This window comes from Phalacrocorax carbo, chromosome Z, assembly GCF_963921805.1.
Source record: "Phalacrocorax carbo chromosome Z, bPhaCar2.1, whole genome shotgun sequence".
Lineage (NCBI taxonomy): Eukaryota > Metazoa > Chordata > Aves > Suliformes > Phalacrocoracidae > Phalacrocorax > Phalacrocorax carbo.
The window spans coordinates 54,579,556-54,606,938 of NC_087548.1; the positions used below are offsets into that span (position 1 = coordinate 54,579,556).

The 27,383-nt window shown below is 37.6% G+C and overlaps 1 protein-coding gene across 3 annotated transcripts in view; it reads right to left on the minus strand.

Moving 5' to 3' along the window:
- Positions 1-27,383, minus strand: part of HOOK3 (hook microtubule tethering protein 3) — a 92,343-nt gene that overhangs the window by 46,987 nt on the left and 17,973 nt on the right. For 2 of the 3 annotated variants that reach the window (XM_064438483.1, XM_064438484.1), the window contains exons 3-6: positions 21,064-21,136; positions 13,326-13,376; positions 10,083-10,215; positions 8,224-8,291 (exon numbers count right to left, since the gene is read on the minus strand). In XM_064438483.1, coding sequence (XP_064294553.1) covers positions 8,224-8,291; positions 10,083-10,215; positions 13,326-13,376; positions 21,064-21,136 — 325 coding nt within the window. Of the gene's footprint in view, positions 1-8,223; positions 8,292-10,082; positions 10,216-13,325; positions 13,377-15,582; positions 15,664-21,063; positions 21,137-27,383 lie in introns of those variants that run through there. The other variant, XM_064438485.1, reaches the window with a different exon arrangement.

The following is a 27,383-nucleotide window of genomic DNA, read 5'->3' on the forward strand; positions in this document are numbered from 1 at the left end:
TCAATTCATATACTTATTTACCTAAAGCTGGGTACATATCTATCTAAGCTAATTGTGCAAAACAAGGATGATCAAAATTCCTGCTCTGGAGTTGTCTGTAATTTGCAAATTAAAAAAAAGTCTATAAAGAACAATACTGAAATGAGTACTACAATTCCTTGTATACTAACCTATTTTATTGCAGGAATGGCTGGTAGTGGTTTTAGTGTAGAAAACATTACTTTTAGCCATGACAAAAAAAAAAGGCAAACCCTCTAACTTGGCTAATGTTCTTACTACAAGATAAAAAGCTGTTAAAACAATAAGTTTTCTTTTGGTAACCCACTGACCAGCTACACAGGTAGTTAAATCAAATCTAACAGAAATGGTAGCCCAAAGACCTCCTCCCACCCACCTCCAGCAAACATATTATGGAAAAGTGTTTACTGAAAATTAAGATGCAAAAAGGAACAGACTTCCAAATGAGAGATACACTGTCACTAACTCAAAAGGCAGCATTACACAAGCACGCTGATGGTTTCTGACATCCTGTCCAAACACAAAATGTTTTACGAGTTCTCCAATGATATGATTCATGGAAGTAACAATCAAAACCACCCCATCCTAACCAAAAACAGGACAAGATTTCCTTCCCAAGGCCTCCTGTCTGCCTGGTTACTCTCTCCAGAGACAGCGCTTCCTTTATTCCTTCCAGAAATCAGTGCTTTTGCATTACTTTTCATTGGCAAAGTTCTTCAGATTCAGAGCACAGAGCTTTCATTTCTGCTCCATCCTTTCTGTTTATACCACTGCATACAAGAGAAAATCTGTTTGACATTTACATCATTCAAATATTTATACACTTACATTTCTTTCCCTTTCCTCATTTCCTTAATTGGGATTTAGCTGCGTACCATGTGCTTAAATTCACCTATCTGTCCTCAACAGTCCTCCTCAGACCTTGATGATGTTAGCTGCTGCTAAATTCCTTCCCTTTTGTCTACATTTTTACAATGACAAGCTACTCCAAAATGAACCATTCCATGAAGCCCTGATTCTCTGTAACAGTAGTTAGAAATTCCCTAGCCTCAGAGCTGACCCCTGAAAAACAGTCACATGTCTTTTTCATTACCATATATAGTGGCATTACAAACTTTTATTTAATTTAGGGCCATGTTTTCTAAGCTGATTGTTGTATTGCCATCCAAAACAAGAATCTCCAATCCCCTTTTACTCTGATGTTTATACACATTTAAATTAATCCATTTCACTAGCTACTGTTTAAGTGCTTTTCCAGATTACTAACAGGGATATCCATATTAACTACATACTGAACTATTCTCCCTAGTCTATATCCCACAACACTGTTCATAAACACACTTCAGACACTAAGTTCCACCTGTTAAGCCAGTACCTTCCACCTGGCGGATCCCAGGCTGCATGCATGGCCCTGAAAGCCACCACCCTTTTTGGCCTTTGCACAGCTTCCTCCTCAGAAACCCAGACCAACAGGCCTGCCCAAGATTTTCTGTAGGCAGAAAACAAGAGGCTTCACAACCCACTAGAGGCCCCTGTGGTATTGCTGCTTTCTGTGGATTACCATAAAGGACACAGGCCAAGGCCAATAATATAATCCCTTTACTTTTCAATGGGTTTTGCCATCTCTCCTCCTAAAACTTCCTATCCTTGAGAACCCTTAGCAGAAATGTCCAGAAAAGAAAACATCAGCTGGAGAAGGATTAGCCAGTGGAGATACATGGCACAGATAGGGCATGAACATTATGCAGAATCTGTGAGCTGAGCTCCACGGGGTGCATCAGGAATGTCATGGAAAGTGGGCATGAGGAACTGAGGGCAAGAGCCACAGACAACACGTGCAGATGACTGATTCAATGCAATCTTATGGCCTGCAATATGGTGCGGATGCTGAAGAAGAAATCTAACAGACTGTGCCGCATCCAGTAGCATGTCCAGACAAGGAACGGGAACGAGACTGCCAGATCACTCACAATACAGGAATCCAACTCCTGATCATCAGTTAACAAACTGAAGAAGTGGGATGAAAACAGAGTTATCAGGGTGAAGGAGTGCCTCCATCTTTTCCCTACACATCTCCACACACACTGGAGAGGACAATGGTCTTTGTAAGCAAATGTCTTGACTGTGCCCTGCTTCTGGATCACATTTACTCAGTTTCTCTCCGCTTAATAACACTTTACCATAAACAGCTCGGCTAATAGGGTACAACTCCACCCGCCTATCCAAACTTCTCTCTAATAAGATTTCCTGGAAAATTCAAGGAAAGTTTTACTGAAAGCTGTGTTTTAGGATTCCATATGGATATGTATGTCAACTCAAAACACAAACTACACCTTCCATCCACCTAAAAGTATATAAAGTAACAGGCTTGCCTAGTTTCCCCTATTCACTTTTTTTCTTGTTAAATCAACATTCCCTGATACCGCTGAAGGTTAGAGCTCCAAAATGCTCATTTCATCAGTTACCTGCTCAATGGCATATTAGCTTTTTCTGCATTACTTAGACTCATCTGATGATACTAGCAGTTTGTTACTGATTTTTAAAGCAAATTTCCTTACTGTGTTCTGCTATTATCTTCTTTACTTACAAGCTCACATTCAAATTTCTGAAATACTGCTGTAGTTGCAGTGTTTCACATGCAACCTGCAAGTGTGATATTAGAAGACATGGTCTTGAGAGGTTTCAGTCAATGCCAATACGTTTCAGTTTAGAGTGGCAAACTTAATTTAATTTGTATTTCAGTTGGCTGACTCAAGAAAATAAGAAGCAGAAGGCAGTGGCCTTCTCATTCTCCCTCCGCAGCTGCAAGTTTTATTTTCTTCAGGAACAAACTACAGGTGGGCACAGAGGTCTACCCTCACAATTTTGCAGCACTGGAAACTGCTTTCAGCTCCAAACTCACAATTTAGCTTAAGTATAGTATTATAATCTATTTTCACATGTACCTTTAATGGATGATGATGTGCATAGATTTTACAAGTGAATTGATTATAAATCGGGAAATCAAAAAAGTGCCTCCAAAATCAAATAGTTACATTAGGCTTCTACAGCAGAAGGAGAAGTCTGCTTAAAAGCTTCCCACAGTGAAAAATCAAGCAACAAGCATTTACTTCCTTGCTCTTTTTCTGGTTTATATTGCATATTTAGAATAAAACTTGAAGTAGCAGAAGTACTTGTTCAAATAATCAAAATGTCATTTAAAATCAGAAGAGCTTATTCTGTGGTGAAGAGGTCAGTCTGGATTTTAACTGGTAACCTGAGCAACACAACGATTTTGATAATCCTTTGCCTAGTTTATTGAGAATCAGTTCTCATTCTCCATTAATCTTTTACATCTGTATGTCTTCATGCTCACAGCTTTGGTATGATGCCTTACAAAGTACTTGTAGATCTGCTAATTTTATATTACTAAAACCTTCGCTTTTTAACTGCTTTGCTTGTGAAACGTGAACATGTTGTCATGGATACATAAGGATTAGGGAAGGGGTAAAACCATCACAAAATCTGCATGCATGAATAACCTGAATTATGAATGCTATTTTTTCCACTACACAATTTGCAAGATTTTGCAAATGCAGCTGCACCACTTAGATGATGTTAGAAGTTCAAAACATTTGCTTTAACTGAAATGCTTCTTCTACAGTTGCTAATATTGTACAAGCTTATTTAAGTGCCCATGAAACAATGAAAAAATCCAGCTTCTGTACTGAGAAGGTTGTTTTTCTTTTTAAAACATCTTTTTGTTTGTTTCCTTTTTAAGAGTCAAGGCTATGTATGACACAGTGTGTATCATTTAAAGCAGCTGGACTTTCTTCCTCCACTACTGCTGACAGACCCAAGGAAATATTTTTCTATCATTTCCCAGATATTCAAAAGCTACTTTCACTTTGGTCGATGAACCTTTGACAAGATGAACCTTTGGGCAGTCAGAACAAAAGACAGGAGGGAACGGACTGACGGAACAGTTTCTACATTGCGGAAGTAACAGAGTTGGTATTAATCTAGACAGGAAGTACCTTTTGCTATGCACCCCCCGCAAGTTTTGACACCACTTCTAATACTTTGCTGTTATGAGCCTATTCTGACTTGCAGCTTAACCTGCACAGACACCTGCTAAGTGATCAAGTTTAGAGATGTTCTAAACAGCAAAGACAAACGATTTCCCCAGTAGCACTTTCATCAACAACGAACTTGGCTGCTCAAAGAAAAGACTTGGGAAAATGACAGCGGAATTTCCAAACAACGTCAAGAAAAGGGAAGGAGAGAGAAATACATAACGGCCAAAATAGTTTCTGTAAGGGAAGATGTTCGGCCTTTAAAAAAATGTGCAAATTATTCAATTAAAAATCTATGTTGTATTATACATATTAATTCCAAATAATAATAAATTATAACAATATAAACAAAATATAGGAGTATATATTACTGCACATGCAATGCATAATTTATAATTATGTCATATTTTCATAGTATTTTTGATAGTTATATCATTGTTCCCTATCTTGTGCGCAGCTTGCATCTAGAAATGCACATCTGCAGATTAGAATCCAAGAATCTAGGTGGCAACAGACCAGATCAATCTGACTGAAAAAATATCAGAAAAGCATTGTTCCATTTATAAAACCTTTATGGAGCACAAAACATTCTATTATTAATATTTTAACATTTAAATTAGTGAACTAAGGAAATGCTGAAAAGTCACAAGTTATTAAAAAATTGAAATAAACAAATAAAACTTAAAACATAAACTGCTCTTTCTTCCATTTAAAAATCGGCGGCTTAATGCAAAAAACAGACAAAACAGGCAGAGGTTTGATCTGCTGTGCCTCATGAAATGTTTTCATGAGTAAGATGATTTATGACAACCAAGGAAGTGTTAAAACACATTTATATGTGCTGTGCTGAAACGGAAAAATTAATTACATAATACCTCAGTAAAGCTTAGTGAGGTCTTTCTACATACCTAATTTTGAAGAAAGTATCTGCATGTCAAATGCTTTGAAATGTTTGGATTAGGTCACATACCAACTTTTCAAATATTCATATAGGCACTTCATTTTGGTGTCTCCTACATCTTGCTTAGTCCAAGTCACTTGGATTCTGAGAGCTACTCTGAGTTCAAAAATTACAAAAACCTTAAATCCAGTGAAGTTTCACACCTCCAAATTCACAGACTCTCCGGATCAAAATCTTTGTTAGAATCATAGAATATCTCATGTTGGAAAGGACCCATAAGGATCATTGAGTCCAACTCCTTGATCCCATGGGACTCTCTAAAACTAAACGTATCACTAAAAGCATCGTCCAGATGTTCCTTGAACTCTGACAGGTCATGACCACTTCCCTGGGGAACCTGTTCCAGGGACTGACCACCCTCTCAGTGAAGAACCCTTTCCTCATGTCCAGGCTGCGCTTCCCCTGACACAGCTTCATTCCATTTCCTTGCATCCTGTCGCTGGTCACCGGAGAGAGGAGATCAGCACCTCCCCCTCCAGTGCCACCCCTTGAGGCAGTTGTAGACTGCGATGAGGTCATCCCTCAGCCTTCTCTCCTCCAAGCTGAACAAACCAAGTGACCTCAGCCACTCCTCGTAAGTCTTGCCCTCAAGACTTGATCACTCTCCTCTGGATACACTCTGATAGTTTTATGTCTTTCTTATATTGAGGCACACAGTACTCGAGGTGGGGCCGCAGCAGGGTAGTGTAGAGTGGGACAATCTCCTCCCTTACCCAGCTAGCTATGCTGTGCTTGATGCACCCCAGGACATGGTCGGCCCTTTTGGCTCCCAGGGCATCCTGTTGACTCATATTCAACTTGCCAGCAACCCAGACTCCAGATCTCTTTCTGCAGGGCTGCTCTCCAGCCTCTCATCCCTTAATTTGTATGTATAACTACAATCACCCCATTCCAGATGGAGAATCGGGCACTTGCTGTTGTTAAATTTCATATGGTTGGTGATTGCCCAGCTCTCCAGTCTATACAGATCTCCCTGTAGGCCACTCTACCCTCAAGGGAGTACTCAGCTCCTCCTAGTTTAATATCATTGGTAAACTTCCTTAATGTACATTCCACTCTTGTGTCCAAATCATTTATAAAAACATTAAAGAGCACTGGCCCTAAATTTGAGCACTGGGGAACCCCACTAGTGACTGGCAGCCAGCCTAATGTAGCCCCATTACTATAACTCTTTGAGCCTGACTCATCAGCCAATTGCTCACCCAAAGTACTATGGACTTGTCTAGCTGTGTGCTGGACATTTTGTCCAAAAAAATACTGTGAGATACAATATCAAAAGCTTTGCTAAAATCCAAACCACCCACATCTACTGGCTTCCCTTGGTCAGCTAGATGGACTACCTCATCATAAAAGGAAAGTTAGTTAAGCAGGACTTCCCCCTCATGGACTCATGCTGGCTATGACCTATGACTGCATTGCTTCTCAAGTGTTTTTCAATAACTCCCAGAATAACCTTCTCCATAATATTACCAAGCACTGAAATGAGACAGGCTTGTGATCACCAGGGTCTTCCTTCTTTCCCTTCTTGAAAACTGGGACAACCCTTCCCAGCTTCCAGTTGACTGGAACCTCTCCAGACTCCCAAGACCATTGAAAAAAATTGAGAAATAATGGAGGGAGGTCCTGTTCTCAAAGTGCCTCAAAGTTTTTGAGACTCTTTCTGACCTTTTCATTAAACACCAGGCACCCTCCATATTTGGTTCTGAATGTCTTGGATTTCTAAAAAGCTTGGAAGGTAGCATTAAAATCACACCAAACTGCACCACTGAACAGTAAGCTTTTTGATGCATTGAGTTTCAAAAAAAATCTGTTCCAGAAGAACAGACCCTCATCCTTTGATTTCTCCCGACTTCTACTCCCCACCTCTGAGAAAGAGCACAAACACTAAGCAAATTCAATGTCTACTCATCAAATGCTGAAAAAATGTGGGATGTTTTGCTCTATTTTATCAAATGAAGGAGATTTTTTACAACAATGAAATAGAAGATTTTTCAACAGAGGGAGAAAAGATAAGAGATTTTCTATTTTAAGACAATGCAGAATCAAGTGATGCTGAAAGTAGAGTTTGATTAAAGAGGACATTAGGAAAAAAAAAAAAAAATCGACCAAAACACTGTATTTACAGTTAAAAAGACTGCAAAAGAAAATACCCCAAAACTTGGGCAAACTGGTGCTTGGCAGCACTGACTGGAAGATGATTTAGCATATGGATTATTTCAAGGCCCATTTCAAAAGTCCCCTCTGCAATGTTGTAGATAGCAGTCTACATACAGACAACAGGATGTATAACTGCATGGATACAGCATTGGTCAAACTGAAAATTGAGGATAGGGTCCCTGTAGGCTCACTGACATCCATTTCTCTAATCAGACACTATATAAAAGCAAAATTCTCTAAAGCTCAGTACGGAATTTAGTTTCCCTTGTTCAGGTTCAGAAGAAACAATTACCAGCAATTTCTTGCTTTCCTCAGTGGCCTGCCCTACAGCAAACCTCCATCTATGAAGACTGATAGGCACTTTGCTTATTGGCACTCTGGGCTCCTAAGAAGTCACATGAGGGCTTCATGGCTATAGTGGTCACTAACACTGTGGTTTAATTTTCACTATTATTTTAATTTACTACAGAACAGCACTTTTACAAAATACACTGCAGTACACTAACTTGTAAAAACATATTAGCACAAATACCTTCATTAGCCTATTCATAACGCTACAGCTGACAAAAGAATGCTCTGCTACGCATTTTTCTTTCTTTTCACTTGTCAGTAAAAAACAAACAAAAACAAACAAAAAACCAACCAGTTCATGGAGTTTTTCAATTTCAAGGTACAAATTTTGAAGAAATTCTACAGTATTTGGTTACTCATATAAAAGCAATGTAGTGCATTTCAGGAGCCACAGGGTGGGAAAGGTAAAGGAAAGGGAACCCAGTATCAGAAATATCTAGAAGTTTCAATCTTCTAGATTTAAAGAAAAGTGTGACATTCTACCAGAGTTCCTTGACATAAAGCAAGCTTTACCAAGTTTTTTCCTAAGGAAAAATAAGGTATTTTTTCAATGTAAAATGGCAAAATCTATGTCCCTTATTTTCTTTACTTCCAGCTAAGTTTTTCCAAAGTGAGAAAAAGCATGCTTTTGTAAAATGCTGAAATGCTGAACTTTTACACACTGTGGGCATCCCAGCATACCTCCTGAATGGCTGTCATGACAACATGTTGAACCGATTCTTCCATCATCATTATGGTCTGGATGTACTCTGAAAATAAGAGTATTTTCAAATGTTACTGTTGAAACATAAGTCACACAGAACATGAGGTCAGAAGCTGCATCCTTCCTACAAAATAACTATGTGCCACAGATGACACTGAAATGCATAATCACCATCCAAGTCCCACCCCAACAAACTCAACAAGACACTATCAGAAGTCTGTTTAGACATAAATCCAGGCTCATTGGAACTATGCAACAATGAAAAAGTACATGATTGTCATCTATTTTTTTCCTTCTGGCATCTCACACTTCTGAAATAAATACTTACAATCCCTTTCTCACCTTGTTCCTAAACTATTCAGGCTATACAAGTACATGATGCACACACAGGTTGTCATTTTCTGTAAGTTTAACAATGTTCTGCCTTCCTACAGCATCCTCATTTCAAGACATTTTCATATCTCTGCTTGGTTTCTGTTCTTATTTCTGTGCTATATGACAAATGAGTCCCCTCCACTTTTTTTATTCCTCACCTGTGTGTAGATATGAGCTACACAGCACATACTCTGTAAGATGACACAGTGGTTAGAAGGACAAATTCTGACATTCAGACCAAGTCAAAGAGTTTATGACTTGCCCAGTATCATATAGTTTCCAGTCAGATATGATCACTTTTACATGTGACCTGTATTCTTTTAATGCTTTGCCATGAGAAAGATGCTGGAAATCAGTCACCTCGAAGTGATCAATTAGGTCATGCCAAGTCTCACTCAAAGTACATAAAATGAGACTGTTCTGATATTTCAAACATGTACATTTTTAATGGTCAGACTGAAAGAGTACAAGAAACAGGAATAAGACATACCTCCCACCTAAGAATGCCAAATTCCACACAGAAGGAAGATGATTTTACATAAAGTGGAGAGGACGGGTGCCTAATAAAAATGGAGTTATGTATGTACTCATGGAAGAAAGTTACCTCTATTTAATTAATAGGACAGCCAGACTGTCTCCTGATTAAGGGAAGAATAAAAGTAATTTCAGAAGGAGAAACTGAAGTGATTTAGACACCTGAGAAAACTGGAAAAGGGAAAACAGCCATAAAAGCTAAGATGCACCGTGCCAGAGAAAGACAAAAGATCTGAAACCCTGGCTGCTGTTTTGTCAGAAAGGAAACCAAAATTATTTAAAACAGGAAAAGACAGATAATTGATGCTACTTTAATATAAATACAGTAAAGTTTTATTTACGCACATGTGTATTTTATAAACATGTTCCTATGCTTCCTGTTTTACATGTTAAGAATAAATGTTTGTGGTCGCTTTGTTACCTTAACCTGGCTTGAATTAAGTGTAATTTAAGGTAACTGTAAGTCACCCTGGGCAAGTTTAGAGCATGAGATTCGGGACACTTCAACAAGTGTCTCCGTTGTTCATCACATCCTCTGTGGCATCTGCAGGAAAAGTGAATGGGTCATATTTTTTTACCTGTGCAGGTCAGATAGACAATTGGTGCCATGGGAGTCAAGAGAGGCAAAAGTCTCTCTCAGAGACTGCTTAAGTGGGATTCAATCACCTAACAGATACCCCAAGTGACATTTTGGGTGCCCTTAAGGTATCATGCTCCGTCTTCAGCTGCTGCTTAAGGGCATGGCTGCCAACATTACTTTTTCCTACTTGCCAACCCCATGCAAAAGTCTCAGAAACTACAGTATCCCAAACCCCAAACATTTGTCTGACAGCAACCTGAGAAATGTAATTTTTCCCCTAAGTAGTTACACAACAAGCTGGATTTTCATTCATTGCCTGGGAGAAAATATGCTTTCAAAATTTAATACCTTGCTTCTGTTCACAGTTCACAGCGCATCCCAAAATAAGCTGAAGCATTCTCCCAAGCTCTGCAGTATCAGCATGCTCTCCGATCAGGTTAACATCAGGAAGGGTGAAGTCATTAATCTGTTGCCCTAGAATCTGCATAAAGACCCAGTACACACACATCTGTATCACTACATATATACATACACACATTTCAAAATACATAGATTATTCAGAATCAACAAGAGCAATTCACTCATACTTTGCCATAGTTTTCATTCCACCTCTAAACCAAACTAAATTGCCTAACACCTAACATACAAATATTGAACTATACTGCTTGACACAATTAATATTTGGGAGAAGGCAAACCTGTCTCAGCTAGTAAGAAACTAGTAGTTTAGATTTTTTTCTTCAGACAAGAAGATTAATAAAGGAAGGATTCCACAGTGATCAGCACATGGCTATTTTTTAAAGCATCCCATTTAAAAAAATCTAACGCCTAAGAACATCTTATGTAGCATAAAATGCTACACAGAAATTTCATATTTCTTACTGCTACAAAGCCAGAAATTGAAATATTTTACTTATACATCTGTCTAGCACTGATGGATGACAAATACAAGACAGTAAAAAAAATTATCACTTGGTCAGTCTCACACTTTTAGTAAATTTAAGATGTTTAGCAAGTCTCAGAGCTAATAAATCTACTTCCATGGAAGAGAATTTGAGGTAGTAGTACAATACATAATTAAACAGCCCACATGCAGAAAGAATAAAAAACCCACAACAAAACAAAAAACCCCATGTGACTTACAATTAATGTAATCTGATTATAATTAAGAAGGATTTACATTAATGATTGTCAGCAGAAGGAATTAAACAATTCTGCTAAATTGTTCATAAAGAGCTTTCAGGGGGCTGAAAATATGAATATGAAATATGGAATTAAACAGCTCTGACACATTAATTGCAGATAAAAAGGAACTGTCACTTCTTAAGTAGGGTGCAATAAAGAAACAATGACTATGGAGGGAATCAGTCATTTGTTTGCTGGATACCCTTTTTCATGTTAATACTCAGAAAACAGAAAATCAGGTAAAGGTATTTACAAAAAAAACTAAAACAAAACAGGAAAAAACCCACCCCCACCCCAAAAAAATACCAAACACCATTTAACAGATGTTTATGAAGAATACATGGAAATCAAGGCATTCAAAAATCTTCCAGAGTTTGGCTTTGTGGAATTGTTGTAACTGAATTTGTTCTTGGTTTGTATGGTGTTTTTTTCTATTGTGGCATTATTCTCTCAAAGAATGAGCACCAACACTACTAAAAAATCTATGTATACTTTAAAGGACCCAGATTCATTCTTGTTGGAAAAAACTTCCTTTAGGTCATGCTAGTGAGAAAATAAGAATTATGTGAACGTATCAAGCACAATGGAAAATATTACCATTCTATATAGACGACAATTATACAATAAAATACAATATTCTTTTAATTATACACATCTGATACGTGTTTATATATTGATCTGTAGTTCCTGAATTTCTTTCAAATGCAATGCCAGATTTAAGATAATAATACAACAGCTTCATAGTTACTGGTAATATAATTACTGTTGAAGAAAGCTGAAGAGAAGAAGCATATCAGCAGGCACTATGAAGAAACCAAGGATGCAAAGGTGTAAATAGAGGATTTTGAAATAAATATGAGGTGTAATTTTAATTCAACTACAAAAAATTGAATAAATAAAAAATTAAGGATAGACTCTGCAATAAATATCTTGAGATGAAAAACAGCATTTTTTCCCCTTAAAAAAAAAGTATAAAAGACCCTTACAAAAAAATTGAAGTTTCAATTCCAGAGCAACAGAGTTCTGCGGGAAGATTACTGGGGCATAACAAAGCATGCAAGCTATAAATAGGTAACTTTGGCTTCTTGTTCTTCCATACTATAATGGACAAAGACAGCAATGTAGGATAGCTATTGAAAGATTGTCCTCCTGAATGTAATACAAATTTTTTTATTTTTTAAGATGAACAAAATTAGCACATACACTTTTCAAAGGCTTATTAGCTAAAAACTACATCCAATAAAATCCATACACATTCACATTTGTATTTTTGTAGAAGGTGACTGCTAACAGAGGGAATCAGGCTGACGAAAACATAACCAGGATTCATAGTAGAATCCAGATCATCTCCGCTATCACCACAAGCATTGCCTCAGCAGAAACAAAAGAAACCAAACCAAAATCCAGTCAAACTTATAAATGTGCATTAGCTTTGATGAACTTAATCAGCTTGAAACAGCTCTAAACTTGCTTTGTAGTAAAGTTTTAACACCAGAAACTTAATCACCATACACGTGAAGTAGCTGAAAAGAAGCTGGCATCACTTCATCACAGTAATATTAATTTCTGTAACAAAAACCTTAGTTGTTTCTTTCTAGAAATGTCAGTTATGATCAGCATGCTTAACCACCAATTTTCAAAATCTTTTTCAACATGGATACCTGTCTATTTACTGAATATGAGCTTACGAGTCTAACCTTTTTCCTTCTGAAAATCTGTTAATTTTTAAAGACTTACTAACAAATACCTTCTCCAAAGTATTTATAAGACACTAATATTTTGAGACAAGCAGTGCCCAGAATGTACATATAATGGATTTTGTGCTGCAGCCTGTACAGATCAATTTGCCTTAAAACATCACTGAAACTAAAAGCACATTTCAGCTGAAGATTCACCACTGAAAAAATATGTTGTACCTCCTCTGGAGTGGTTTCCTTCTGAGTTGCTCAACAGTTTAAGAGAGAATGCCAAGAGCAGACTCCAATATCCCAGGATTAAAACATTTCATTGAAAATTTTAATGTGGAGAGAGACAAAAAATTTCTTTACTCTCTCCTCAAGAGAAAAAAAAACGGATAAAGGCAGTCTTTAGCAGGGGGTGTGGGTGGGTGGAATCAAACACAGGTACTGTTAAAGTCCATCATTATAACATATTCAGCAAAGACCTCTAATATTTTTATGACAGAATTTGCATATCAGGCTCCTCTGGAAGCTTTGAGTAATCAATAAAGCAGGTGACAAGTTTTAGAGAAGGCTAACACCTGAGAACAGGCCATGAAACACTGTATGCCAAATACTTTACAAGAAAAAGTCAGAACGTAAGCAGTAGAATATAATTTACATTAAACATGTTAAAAATATGTAACAAAAGAGGAATGTATATGTAGATTACCTAAAATGGTTCTTACCTCATGGTTGTAATCCAATATTCCCTTTAAAATTTTCTTCAGGTTGCTTACCTATTTGACAGGAAGAAGGAAATACAATAAATGCAGGTAATAGGTTGCAGAGAAATATAAAGTAGGCAATCACAGAAGAATCACACAAAAGAATCATGCAATTATATCTATTTGCACAATGAGACTTTCTGTTTGAGCAGTTTAATTTAAAGTCATGAAAGTTATGCAAGAGTTCCTTATGACCAGACTTCCAGACCTGATCACTAATCTTTATTAATTGAGAACCTATTTAAATTTATGAAGAACAACACATTGCCTTGGATAGGCTTTAGATCAGACTCTAATGTATCAATGTTTTTTGGAGTACTTGCTTATCTTGGGATTATTTTTATACCCAGAACTGAAACATTCTTTTCCTCCTCTCTTCTCTTGCAGTATCCCAGTAATCTACTTTCTGCAGATATAACTCTCTTCCTCCAAACTAAAACCAGCTACTGCTCAATATCCTCCTTTATTCCCAACCTAGGTAAGCTTATTTTATTAACTTTCTCATTAATGATTGCACTTAGTTCTTTCATTTTTATTTGTGTGTTCCCCATTTCTCTAGAATCGAGTGCCTGTCTTACAGTATCAAGGCAAAATTCACATTTCTCAGTGATGCTTTCAGTGCCATACAAAGCTAGCTTCCGTTCACTTGCATAACCAATGGCATCAGTTAAGTGTCTCCTGCTGTACAGAATCTATGACACACTTCTCTAGTACTGAGTACTGCTCCCTTTCTTGCATTTACATCAAGTCTCTGAAATAAAGACTGCATTTAAAAATTATAAAACTGCCCAATGGATCTAGTAGGTGATATTTAGAGAAAAAAATGAAATCTTTGCTGAAAGGAACTCTGTCTTCTGTGACAGAGGAACAGCTGAGGGCACTGGGGTTGTTTAGCCTGAAGAAAAGGAGGCTGGGGGAAACCTTTTTGCTCTCTACAACTACCTGAAAGGAGGTTGTAGCGAGGTGGGTCAGTCTCTTCTCCCAGCTAACAAGTGATAAGAGGAAACACCCTCAAGCTGCACCAGGGGAGGTTTAGATTGGTTATGAGGAAAAATTTCTTCATGAAAATGTTATCAAGCACTGGAACAGGCTGCCCAGGGAAGTGGTTGAGTCACCATCTGTGGAGATATTTAAAAGATATGTAGACATGGTACATAGGGACATGGTTTACTGGTGAACTTGGTAGTGTTCAGTTAATGGCTGGACTTGATAATCTTAAGTGTCTTTTCCAACCCAAATGACTCTATGAAGTCTATGAACAGGTTCTGCAAAGACTGAACCTGACTAAATTAGGTGTCACAAAGCACTGCTGCTGACAGCAGTAGCCACAGCAGAAAACTGTGAACTATAATGAAGGGAGGGCAAAAACTCTCAAATCCTGACTGTCTTTAAAGCCCACAATAACTTCTCTATTCTTGATTAGATTCCAAAAATATCCAGCTAGGAGATTCTGCCCACTGACAGAATTCACCTATCTTCCAAAAGAGCTGAGGAAACACTACAGAAGACAGATAGGAAACATGATACTGAAATCCAGGGACAGACTCAACACTTCACAGTCCACAGACAAAATGAGGTGATGAAAGCAAAATGCAGTCTCTTTTCTAAGAGAAACTTAAAAAAGGAAAAGGCTGCACACCCTAAAGGGATTAGCCATGAAATCCAAAGTGATAATGATTGATTACCTTATTCCTATTAATACACTCCCTTTTGGGAACAAGTGGCAAAAGCTGACCACTTATTAACATATAGGAACATCCTGATTGTCTTCATAATCACTGAACTTTAAGTCATACAGGAAACAAAATTCACTTGGACATCAGAAGTGACACATCAACTATACTGACAACCTAGAATGAGAACTAGAGATGATAGCAAGTATATAACAACATTTACTGTCCCTCCCATAACATCATAATAATTAGTTTACTTTCAGGTTTACACCTTCTACTCCCAAACATACACTATTTCTGTAATATTACACATAACACATTGTGTTTCTGTAAGAGCTACAACCATCTTCTGGCTGTCTGCCCAAAAGCAATCACCACCAGCTCTGAAAGACTATGCACAATCATAACCAAAGTCTGCAACAGATTTAAGAATTTAAAGAAATGTAAATAATTTTATTCTTATGTCAAATCACCACAAAGAATACTGCACTGATTAGAATATAATTGTCAAACTTGATTCATTAAGATCTTCAAGTCTAATTTACCTGAGTCTCCTGCAGAAAGTGCCACAGAAATGCAAAGGCCATGCTGCAGAATTTAAGTCCAGTTTACCGAGGAACCTTGAACTTGAACATAATCCCAAAAAATGAGAAACAAAATGGAAAGTTCCCACCTACAAAATCCTTCTTTTCCCCCTTCCTTGTAATCATTGTTTGAATTAAAATCCCTTAAACACAAAGAGTCATCTTCCTCCATGTAACTTTCATACTGCTTAGAGTTGAGATGCTGGAATAAAATCAATATTTATCAAAATCTGTCATCAAAACTAACGCCGAAGTGCTTCTCGCAGGGATTTGAGTGGCCGCAGTGCTTCTCGCTTTCCTTGTCCATGTCCTTTTAGACCCAGAGGACTTCTCTTTCCCTTGGGGGTATTGAATAGTATTAAATAGGTCTTGATAGGCATGGGCCAGGCCCCAGCACATTGCAGTGATCTGTGTATCTCTGGGATTGCCAGGGTGACAACACACTTTCTCCAAATATTCTACTAATTTTTCAGGATTCTGCACTTGTTCAGGGGTGAAGTCCCAAGCCACAGGGGGTGCCCATGATCTTAGGCATTTGCCCATACCATCCCACATACCCTGCCACCCATAGCTATCCAGCCTTGGGGCAGATGTCTGGGTGATATTCTTAAGTTGCTTATTAACCTTAGAAAGAGCTGAAATGGTCTGCCAAAGCAGTATGAACAGATGTATCTTAACTACCCAAGGACGTTCAAGATACTGAAAAGTTGTTGTAATGAAGGAGGAGGCACTATAGAAGATGGTAGCCAAGGTGCCGTTCTGTATTTCCTCCATAAAATAACTCTCAGAGGAGGAGGTATAATTGCTGATTGTCTCCATGAGGTGGTACCCGATGTACAGTAATGGCTTCAATATAAACTTCAAATACCAAATAAAACTCAAGGCCAGTGTTTTAAAAGCAACTCTCCCAGGCAAAACATCACTAATGACTGCAGAGCACAGCAGACCACAAAACCCACCAATCTTTAACAGACACAGCAAATACAAGAGCATGGTGCCAATAGGATAAACTGAGAACAGATGAATCAATGCTGTGACCAGCAACTGTTAGTACCTCAACCCTTCAAGTTCCACATTGGGTGCCAAAAAGGACTGTCATGGTTCAGCCCCAGTCAGCAACTAAACACCACGCAGCCACTTGCTCACTCCCCCCACCCCTGTGGGATGGGGGAGAGAATCAGAAGAGCAAAATCACAAAAAAAAACTTGTGGGTTGAGATAAGAACAGTTTAATAATTAAAATAATAATTATAATAACTACTATGATGATAATAATAATGACAATAATGACAATATAATAAAAAGGAAAAGGGGAAAAGGAAAAAACCAAAACCACAAACAGTACAACTGCTCACCTCCCGCCAACTGATGCTGCCACTCCCCGAGCCGTGATTGCTGCCTCCCTCCCCCGGCCAGCTCCCCCCAGTTAACATACTGGGCATGATGTTACATGCTATGGAATATCCCTTTGGCCAGTTTGAATCTGCTCTCCTGGCTGTGCCACCTCCCCTCCCAGCTTCTTGTGCACCCGGCAGACCATGGGAAGCTAGAAAAGTCCTTGACTAACACAAGCACTACTCAGCAACAGCTAAAACATCAGTGTGTTATCGACATTGTTTTCATACTAAGTCCAAAACACAGCACTATGCCAGCTGCAGTGAAGGAAGTTAACTCTATCCCAGCTAAAACCATGACACTGTCATATGAAATATCTGTTTTTATTTAATTACAGTTTACTCACTGGCTTAGGAATTAAGGGTATATCAAAACAGAATTAAATATATCAGTTGCTAATTATCTTTTTGACAAAAATGAATGCTGGCTTACAACACACCTATAATCTCTGTTTCTTGCTTAAAGAAAAACATTCACATGACAGGCTTCCCCTCTTATCAGAAAAAACTCTAAAAGTCTACTCAAAAATAAGAGCTCCCTTCCCTTACAGAGGAACCACAAAGTAGCAGAAAGTTGATACTGTACACTGCAAACTAGCTTCCAGTACTCCACCAGTCAAACCAGCTTGTACTGTAGAAGAATTCAAAGTAAACATAACTGTACTACCACAGGGAGTCAAAATTAAGTCTCAAAAATCAGGTTTTTATTTTCTTTACAGCACTAAGTAGTCTGTGCTTTAATTTCACAAGTTATTCCATTTTGCAATATTGTATCAAACACAAAGCATTCAAACTGTACTAGTTGCATAAAGTCTAATGGCTCCTATTATATGAATGTGCTATCCAGTAATTGAACAGACACGGCTTTCTACTATAAACATCAATAAAATTGTACTTTAAAATGATGCTGTAGTCCAAATACCAAAGTGAAAAGTCCAGAATAAAAAGTCAGAAATCAAGCGGAACTACATTCTTCCTTCCCCTCCCAAGCAAGGTATGACCACACTGCATGGAAGGGGACAGAGGAAAAGGTGTCAGTTTTATCCCTTCCCTCAGTCAACAACTTATTCTGTAATTGCCAAAATTGGCATGTGTGTACCGAATAATTAACTGTTTAAATTTCTGTTCTGTATGACTTGACATTGAACTATTTTTGTTTCTTGATTAGTGAATTTCATTCCTACAAAATATTGACAACAGAATTATTTTCTGTACTGTTTACCATTTTCAATAAAGGCCATTTTACCTTCAAAATGTTGTCTTCTTCAGCACAAAGTACTAGTGTGTACACAATTTAAATTCTGACTATATTAAAGAGTTCATTTGTACATCAGAAAGATATGCCTTTGCCTTTTTTTTACCCACGACATCAAATAGCAGTTAATGCAGCAGTGAGAGGTAGTTGTAAGTTTTTTTGTTGCCCAAGGGAAAACATAAACTGCTATGTACACTGATGTATGCTATGCCCCAGAAATTTTAACTCCAAAGTAGTAAGAACTCATCTCTCTGCTAAACACAGTAGACAAAGATCTGGTCAGGTGTAAAACAGAATGCTTGCGGAATGCTTCCCACTTTGCAAGTCTCCCGAGTTCTAAAGTTTCCCTTTTTCTATGCTGTGCATTGCTCAATATCTCAAGTCAGACAACCTGCCCTGAAACCAAGAACGTAACACAATCCCTGTGAATTTATACATTTGTTTTAAACTGGTACAGCAACAGGAAAAATATTTTTAATAAGATTGCATTCTTGCAGTTACCAAAAAGTGAACAGCTGAACAAAAAAATAATGAAAGCTGAGCCATATATTCTTGTCCATTCCTCACAAAGGATAGCATCCAATTCGGTTTCTGAGGATCCCTTGAAACAGTGGTTAGGAGGGCTGCACCAGGCCTACAATAACCTCTAACAGGCCCTGCTAACCAAAGTAGAACTACCTGCACATTACCTTTTGGGTTGTTCTTTTAACTTACTTCCCCTACTAGACTGGCTCCTTTATGTGGTTCATAATACTGAGAGCTTGTACAAGTGGTGATGATTACACCATATGATACCAGAGGCAAAGAGCAACCATGTTCAGCAACATGAATATAATTCAGCCTATTTTCATGACTTGTATGGTAGTGAGATAACCAAATTATTGTTTCTTATGGTCCTTCCTAAAATATAAAAGAAATCTATATCATTGAGTCATGCAGAAGCATGTTGCCTATATTTTAAATCTAGCAACAAATGAATAGGAGTGCAGAGATTGAGCCAGAGATTGAGTCAAGCCAGACTATAAATGACACATTGACTGATAGATATTTGAACGGCTAGGTTACTAGTAGTGTTTACTCACATACAAAGCAGAATAACAGTTGGCAAAGTATAGGATTACTTTTCTGGTTACAAAGTAAGAGTTAAAATATCATATTTGTGACTTTTAGCATTCTTCATGAAAAGGGAAGTGGTTATAAAAAATGTATACAAAAAGCTGGAGTATGCACCTCTTTCAAACAAAAAATCAGTCTTTAGTCCTTATTTACAAAGAGGTATATATATATAAAAAAGAATTACATCAGCACGGAACTGGAGATTTGACCTGATGTTTTTCCAACCTCAGTCACATAAGAAAGTTACTAGATTGCTCAGCTTGCCTTTTTGTATTCACACCTGCTAAAAGCCTTCATATCTGCCAAATTTCTGGGAGACAAAATTTTTTTCCTCAAGCTCCATATGAGAGTTACACTGCTCCGCTTTCAATCAGCCTAAGTGCCATTATAACAAATAGTTCTTCATTTGTTGTTCTCCAAATTTAACAGTGACAACTTCAATATTCCTTAGAAAAAAGCCACAGAAATATTTTAAGGAAAAATAAAACCTTGGATCCAGCTGTTCATCTGCAGTTCCATATGTTTCTTTGAAAAGTTCATTTAAATTAACTGCTCTATAAGCAGCAAAACTAACACAGCATTTTCAGGGATCACATAATTTATTCACCAGTCGGTATGTCCTCATCAATGTACCCACATTTTTGCTGCCAGCCCTGTTAGACAAAAGATTCTAAAGCAGCCCAGACTTGCACACAGCTGGGCAGGCAGCAGAGACCACATTGGCAGGTCTGCTGGCCAAGTCAAAACATACAGAGCAGCAGTATGCTCCATCCTAGTCTAATGCAGCACTTATCTTTGTGTCCCTTCTATTCAGCCAGCAATGTTGATGAGGCTGTAACTACTAGAGCATTTCACAGTTGCAGCCCTTCCCCAGATGCTCATAAGGGTTTTTGGTAGCCAGAGAAAAATGGTTTTATAGGACACATGAATTAACAGGCAAATCACCACTATTTTGTTTCCCCAAGCAGTAGGGCTGGAAACTGTAATTTAGAAAGGTATGTACATCATTCTCTGAACAAAACTAGTCAGAAAATACACTAACAGCTGCATGTGAAACAATCTTCTTCAGGTTTTATATAACAAAATGCTCCTCAGCCATAGCACCGTAAATTCTGTTGTCTTCAAGTTTGCAGAGAAAGTACTAGACTAGCTAGTCATACAAATGACCCAGCAAATAGACCATGGTTAAAAAACATGCTGAGTACAAACAACACAGAAAAAAACACGACTTCCTCTCCTAAAACTCAGTGGTTGTGCAGAGCTGACGAAGTAAAGGAAAACATTCTGCCATTTTTTTAAATAAATTGCTTATTATTATGCTATTTTCATGCATCTGCTTCTCAGAGCTCTGTTTTTAAATGCCACTTTCACACTTTGCATTTAAAAAACAATCTTTCATTCAACATTAGGAAAACAAAGAGAGGTAACTGATGCATAAAACTTATTTTAATATTTTCCTTTTAACGTATTCAAACTTATTTACAAAGTAAATATGTCTTTTCATCACTAAACTGTGCAGGACTATAAAAACAAAAGCCCAACTAATTAAAATGGTCTAAAATTCAAAATACTGTACTATAAAGCAAAGTCTTAATCTAGAAATAGGCTAATATTTAGATACAGTATTATATTAAGAACTGAAATATAGATTCACAGGCGAGCAAAGTCAGTCAAATACCTTTAGCCTCCAGTTATCTCCTACTTCTGTTTTGATCCTGTTCAGCCAACCTTCATCAAAGTAAGCTGGATCTCTGAAACAAAAGATGTAGAATATTCATTAAAAACAGGTTACAGAAACTGTGAGGGTACACCTCAGACATCAAGCCCCTATCTCAGGCTGAGGTTATTTAAATGACTACCTCTGTATCTGACACATAGCCTGTATATAACACTTGAGAATCCTGTTACTACCCACTTTTCTATGGCCTTGCACCCTGTTGACAGCACAGCTTCATTTGTGTGCCATGAGTAGCTAATACTTTTGAGGGAACTGCTGTACTTGGAATGCCTTTTCCAGTTTTTCCCATCTGTAAGTTCTCTTTGTCTAATTTATTAGCTGGTCCTGGAGTAATATTTGCTTGCATTACTTGAAAGTGTTACAAAAATTATTACTTTTCCACATATTATGGACTCCTATACACTGAGAGCACACTTTACTATTATTTCATTGACCAAAAACTATCAGTATTTGCAAATCTCATTTCATGGTAACCCTAGACAAATCTTTCTGTGAGCACCTTTCCTTAAAAGTTTTTCTATCTTCTGCATTTTTGATGAGACAGTCAAGATAAAGAACAGACCACCTACTGCTTTTAGAGTATACTTCTGTTTCTATAAACTTCTTCCCTCTCTTCCTTTTTCTCACAAGCACCTTCCATACGCTGCTTCTTCAAGACAACTCCCAAGACTCCCTTGCCCCAAGTTCCAAGATCATCCAAAAGGCTAACGTTTTCTACTGTTCACTCAAGATTTCATTATACCATACAGAATTTTGAAAATGCTATGATCAGGATCTAAGGAGAGAGAATGCACTATAACTAACTAGTTTTAAAGGAGTAGGTCAACATAATAAGGAGGTGGTCATATTTCATCCAACATAAAAAGTTAATATAGTTGGGGAAAAAACACAACTTTTTCTCTAAGCATAAGACTTAAGAGTCAGTGTGGTACGCCAGGTTAGAGTTTCACGTGAGATATTCTGATTTCTAGACCTACACTGCTGCATTTGCCCCTGAGTACTATTAGATTTACTGCTGTATCCTCCACAGATAGAAGGGTTCTGGACTGAGCTCTATTAAGGGCAAGATACCATGAGATCTCTTGGCAAAAGCTCAAGAAAACTATGAACGTGCCTGAAGATTCAAATAGCATCTATATCATACATGCTGTAAACCAGCAATTACATTAGTACTTATAGTAGGACACAGACTTTGTAGCCACCCTTTGTACCTGATGCACAGTATCTCCTGTATTCCATCTTCCCCACAATGTCTTCTGCAAGCAACCCGTGATAGAACACACAGTAATGGAGAGAGATCACAAACAGCAATGTTTCTCTACTGACACATACCAATTGCTATTTTTACACATTCTGTTACAGACTCTGGTGAAAATTACGGCATATTTCCTTTCCTCTGACATGGCATCCGCAAACATATAGCTGGAAGAGCAGCTTTAATTACTAGTTAAGTTGATGACTCCAAATTACTCCCATTCAAAAACAGTGCAGTTCTAGCACAGATGACAGAATCTTGAACTATGAAACAGAAAAAGCAATGAATGTCTTATCCAGAGTTTCATCTGGTTTTGAAATAGATGTTTTCAATTAGCTTTCAAATGGCCTCTCTTCCCAGGTAAACCTAAGAATAAAATTGATTCGAATGCATACAAGATCTACTGGAGACAAAGAAGGCTCACATTCAGCTTTTACAGGAAACCAACGGCTCTCCTTGCAAAGAGTCATACTTTGCCTAACTTCCACTCAATCACAACAAGATCATCTGGAAAGTGATGAAAAGAATGATATATCAAGCCCCATGTAGCCCCACTTGATTCCATTTGAGGTGTGGTGTTCAAAAAGCACCCTGCTATCTTTCAGATGTGTCTTCTGCGAATTGCCAAGTAAGGCCAAGAAAGCCTCCTTACAACAGACTCACAACTACAAAGTGTTAATGCAGCTGAGTGAGAAAGCAGGTATGACTAATTACCTGTGCTTCACCAGCCAAAAAGACCAACGGGACTTTAAGGACTGTTTCTTATCATTTTAAGGGTTGCACTTGGTCACATCTTCAGCTGCTTCAAGGCTGCAGTGCCATGAATACACCAATTCTTGACTTACCATTTTCATTGTAAATAATGAGTCTAAGAAGCAACATCAGTTAGCATAAACAACTGTCCACAAACAGAATTATATTTGGACTGACAGAATGGCTAAGAGTAACATGATTTCATGGTCAGCTCCGACTTATTCCACTCTGGAAGCCTGTACTTCAATAGCAACTAGGCAGCTTTTCTCAGCTAGTACGCAATAAAAGTAACACATGGACCAGCAACTGGCCTTCACTGTCTTGGTGGAAGTCTTGGGCTACCTACACCTCTATATATGTTATCAGATATATATAAGGAAGGTCCCTGAGAATTAAATCTAAACTCAGTGTGGTAGTCCTCTCCCACAAATTCCATTTGTTTTTTCTGTTTAAGTATACAAACCTCATGGAAGCATCCAAGGGTCCAGCAGCTGATAAGCAATCCACTCTAAATCATCAACACACAACACTGGTCAGAATAGTACCAAGAACTCTTTACAGCATCTCCATGCAGATTAGACAATAATTAGTAGCATACTGCAAAATCACTTTGCCAGAAACACAAGCAGAAAAACAACAGCTTGTGTATCAACACCAAGCAAATCTAGAATGATCACCCCTTCCTGATCCATAAACCACCTCAGAATCATTCCTAGTGTGCCATTATAATTCAATTTCTGTCCTCAGAAGTCTGATTAAGGTTCAGAATTAATACCAACAGCAATGCTTTCTATATATCTCAAACTAATGGAAATCAAATCTGAAATGAAAAAATTTCCATCAGAATTTCTACAAATACTTTTTAAAAGGTGCTTTCAGATATTAGGGCATTCAGAACCCTTGCTGCAAACAAGTCTCCCTCTGCTGAATCTTTCAGAAGCATTATTCAATCATATTCAGAGTTCTTTAACCCCCTTAGTCTGTGTCATTAAGATAGATGCTATCATTTCTTACAGCATTTGAAAATGCATCACCTAAGCAAATATGAAAATGTGTTGTGGAGAACTAAGCAGCTGTGATTACAAAACCTACCAAATCATTTTGAAGACATACTGCTCTAAATAGGGCAGCAGAAAACTGACTGGTACATCATCATTAGAATGAGATTACTTCTTTAAACCAAGCATTTTGAATTCAGTAAGTTCTTGAGTCTAGATCCAAGCTTGGACAATCTCTTGCACTGGGTAAGTTTCCAGGTTTATAGAGGTATTTGTGTATCAGTTGATTGCTGCCTAGCATCTGAATAGTACTGCAGATAACTAGGACTCTTCTTCAGAGCACGAGATAGTTATGCTGCTGTTAATGCTGTATCACTTCATGTGATGTTGTTTTCAGCAGTGCTCATTTATACCATCTCCCTGTTATTTTGTATGCAAATTTTCCTTTATTTAAGCGATCATCTCTCCACATCATAGATGCCAAGAGACAGAAATATTCTGCTGAAGAAAACCAACCCACAGAGCATGTAGTATAACTCATGATTATTACTCATTTTAACAGTGGTACAGTAAGCTGCTTTAAGAAATGTCTGTTTACAAAAATTTCCATCCCCCAGTGATATATAAAAGCACGGCTTTTGTGTTCTGCATGTGTCAATACATACACAGCATGCTGCAATGTATAATATAACAAATGAATAATTCATTAAGTGGGGCACAATGCACAGATGACAAATGAAAATATACACTATCTCTTACATTTACCAAGGCCAGTATGACAGCCAGAAAGAATTAAAACAAGAGGGACACCTGGTACTAAACAGTCTCCAGAGTGGGACAAAAGGGAAACTTAAAACTGTAGCATAAAACAGCGAAATACACTGTTCTAGGGATACCAATGGATAGTAAAAACATGAGTAATATCAGTGAAGGCTACAAAAAAAAGAAGAAAGAGGATAAAATCAGAAGCAAGCTATGGCACTTCTATCTGCTCTAAACAGCATAAGCTATATGGTTTTAGGCAGACAGCCTACTCATAGACAGTTCAAACATTTGCTTCTAATCTTTACTCCCAGAGTACATGACTCTAAAATAATCAACACTGATTGTGTAAAACATCTTATCTTACTGTATTTCATACTGACTCTAGTCAGAAGGACCAGTAGCCTTTATATCTGAACACAAATGAACAGTGAATCTTGCAGAATAATACCAAAAATAGATAAGCTACAGCATAGGCTGAATCTCTTCCTCCAAGATGTTATAGTTAGCACTGGAGAATTTCATTCAGTGGTACTTTAACATGAAATTTTAAGATAAAGGTTTTATGATAAAAAGAAAATGTCCCTCAGGGATCTATCAACACCTGTTTATTAACAACTGAATCTGTAAGCAAAATGCTCATGCTTGGTTACATAGCACATATTTCTACCACTTTATATCACACACTGCATCAGTGAAAAGCTTCTGAAGGTGTCAGTAACTCCCTCTGTACCCTCTTCTCACAGCCTCTTCCAGCAGTTTTATTACAGAAAATTCTGCTACATGAGTTGATGAACAACCTTTACTTACAAATGGGCTGCTCCTTTGAGTGCAAAAAAATATTGAAAACAATGTACAAAAAATTAAGAATAATGGAAGGAGCTGCTGGCCACTTTTGAAGACTTGATACAAAGCACAGATGTTTATCAGCTGATGATTAAGCAATATTCTTTTTTCTTTTACTGACAACAAATCCTACAGTTCTGTGTTGTGCAAATTTTCTGTATATCTAAAGCAACTACTCCCCTGAACTAGGGATCTCTTTGAAAGTGTTCCTCATCATAAACTACTCTTAATTTCACCTTGTTTCCAGTACCTCCTGCCCTCATAAGTACCAACGGACTCTTTCTATAAAGGTGGAGGTTAAAAAAAATAGAGAGTTCAGACTTCTAAACTTCAAAGTTTTCAAGAAGGAAAACTATCCTTACTCTCCTATGGAAATATATCCAGATCACTGGATCACCCAACATCTTTCAATTTTCATCAATGCTTTACCTCACTTAATTTTAATTCTTCACTGACTGCATTTTCTTCATTCATAGTGAACTCTTGTTTTACTTCTTTTTTTAAACTCTCACTGGATATATTAACCTGCTCTTTCAGCTATTTTTTAAACATTTACTACAGTAGAAGTTCCGATGTACACAAAAATTGTCAGAATTCTCCCATCACCCATTTATGTAATTAATATATTAGTACTATTAGCCTCAAAGAACACACATTGATGAAGAACCCTAAACAGGAGGCAGCTGTACTGAAAGACAACCAAATTTCAAGGAACATGCATTACAGTAATAGTAGTTTATCCTTCTCAGTGGAATAACAGTAACAGCATTTAAGTCTTGTGTCTCCAGTTGAGAAAATAAATTTGTCCTTTGAAGATTAACTTGTTGAGAGATTTTCATGCCAAAGCTGTAACTGTTCAAGTTTTCACTGCAAATTATATCTGTTTGCAGTGACCCAGTGCTTTCAGCCTGTACTCGCTCTTCACTATGTTACCTGACTGTATGACTTTCCCAAATAATCTCGAGCACCCAGCGGTATTGCTCTTACAGATTTCTATACCTGCAAAAATTTTCTTCTATGTGGTTTATCTCTCTTGGGACAGAGCAGAAGCCAATGATGCTAATATAAAAAGAAGGGTAGACTGGAAAAGCCTGGGCCTGGTCTAGACTTGCTTCGTATTGTTGAACATTCCTTGATTGCTGACTAAGTATTCTTCCTGTGGTATCTGTTTAAGGAGCAAAAGGAGCATTTCACTGTTAGTGTTTAGTTTGGTTTTGTTTTCAAGAAAGAATACTTAAAATGGCTTTGTCAACACAGTCCTGATCAGTTTTCTAGACAAATATACAAACGCTGATCCGTGTATTTGACATATATTCCCATCTCTCATGTCCAGGGAAACAATGTTTGGCTATTCTGCAGCCCTTGGTATCTACCTCAAAAATCAATTGGAGCCATCTTCTGTTACTACAAAAACAAAAAAAAGAGAAATAATATTTTCTCTCAAATATTGTTCATACGTTATCATTGCTGTTTTACAAAGCAAGATCAGGTTGCTGCTGCACCTCCAAGTTTCTCTCAACTGGAATGTAAAATTATTGCTAAATCTCTGCATGAGAATCAATGTATTCATTGCGCAAGTATGCAAAATAGTAAATCTGAAGCACAACTATCAGAAAGGAAGGCAGCCAAATACTAATTCCAGCAGG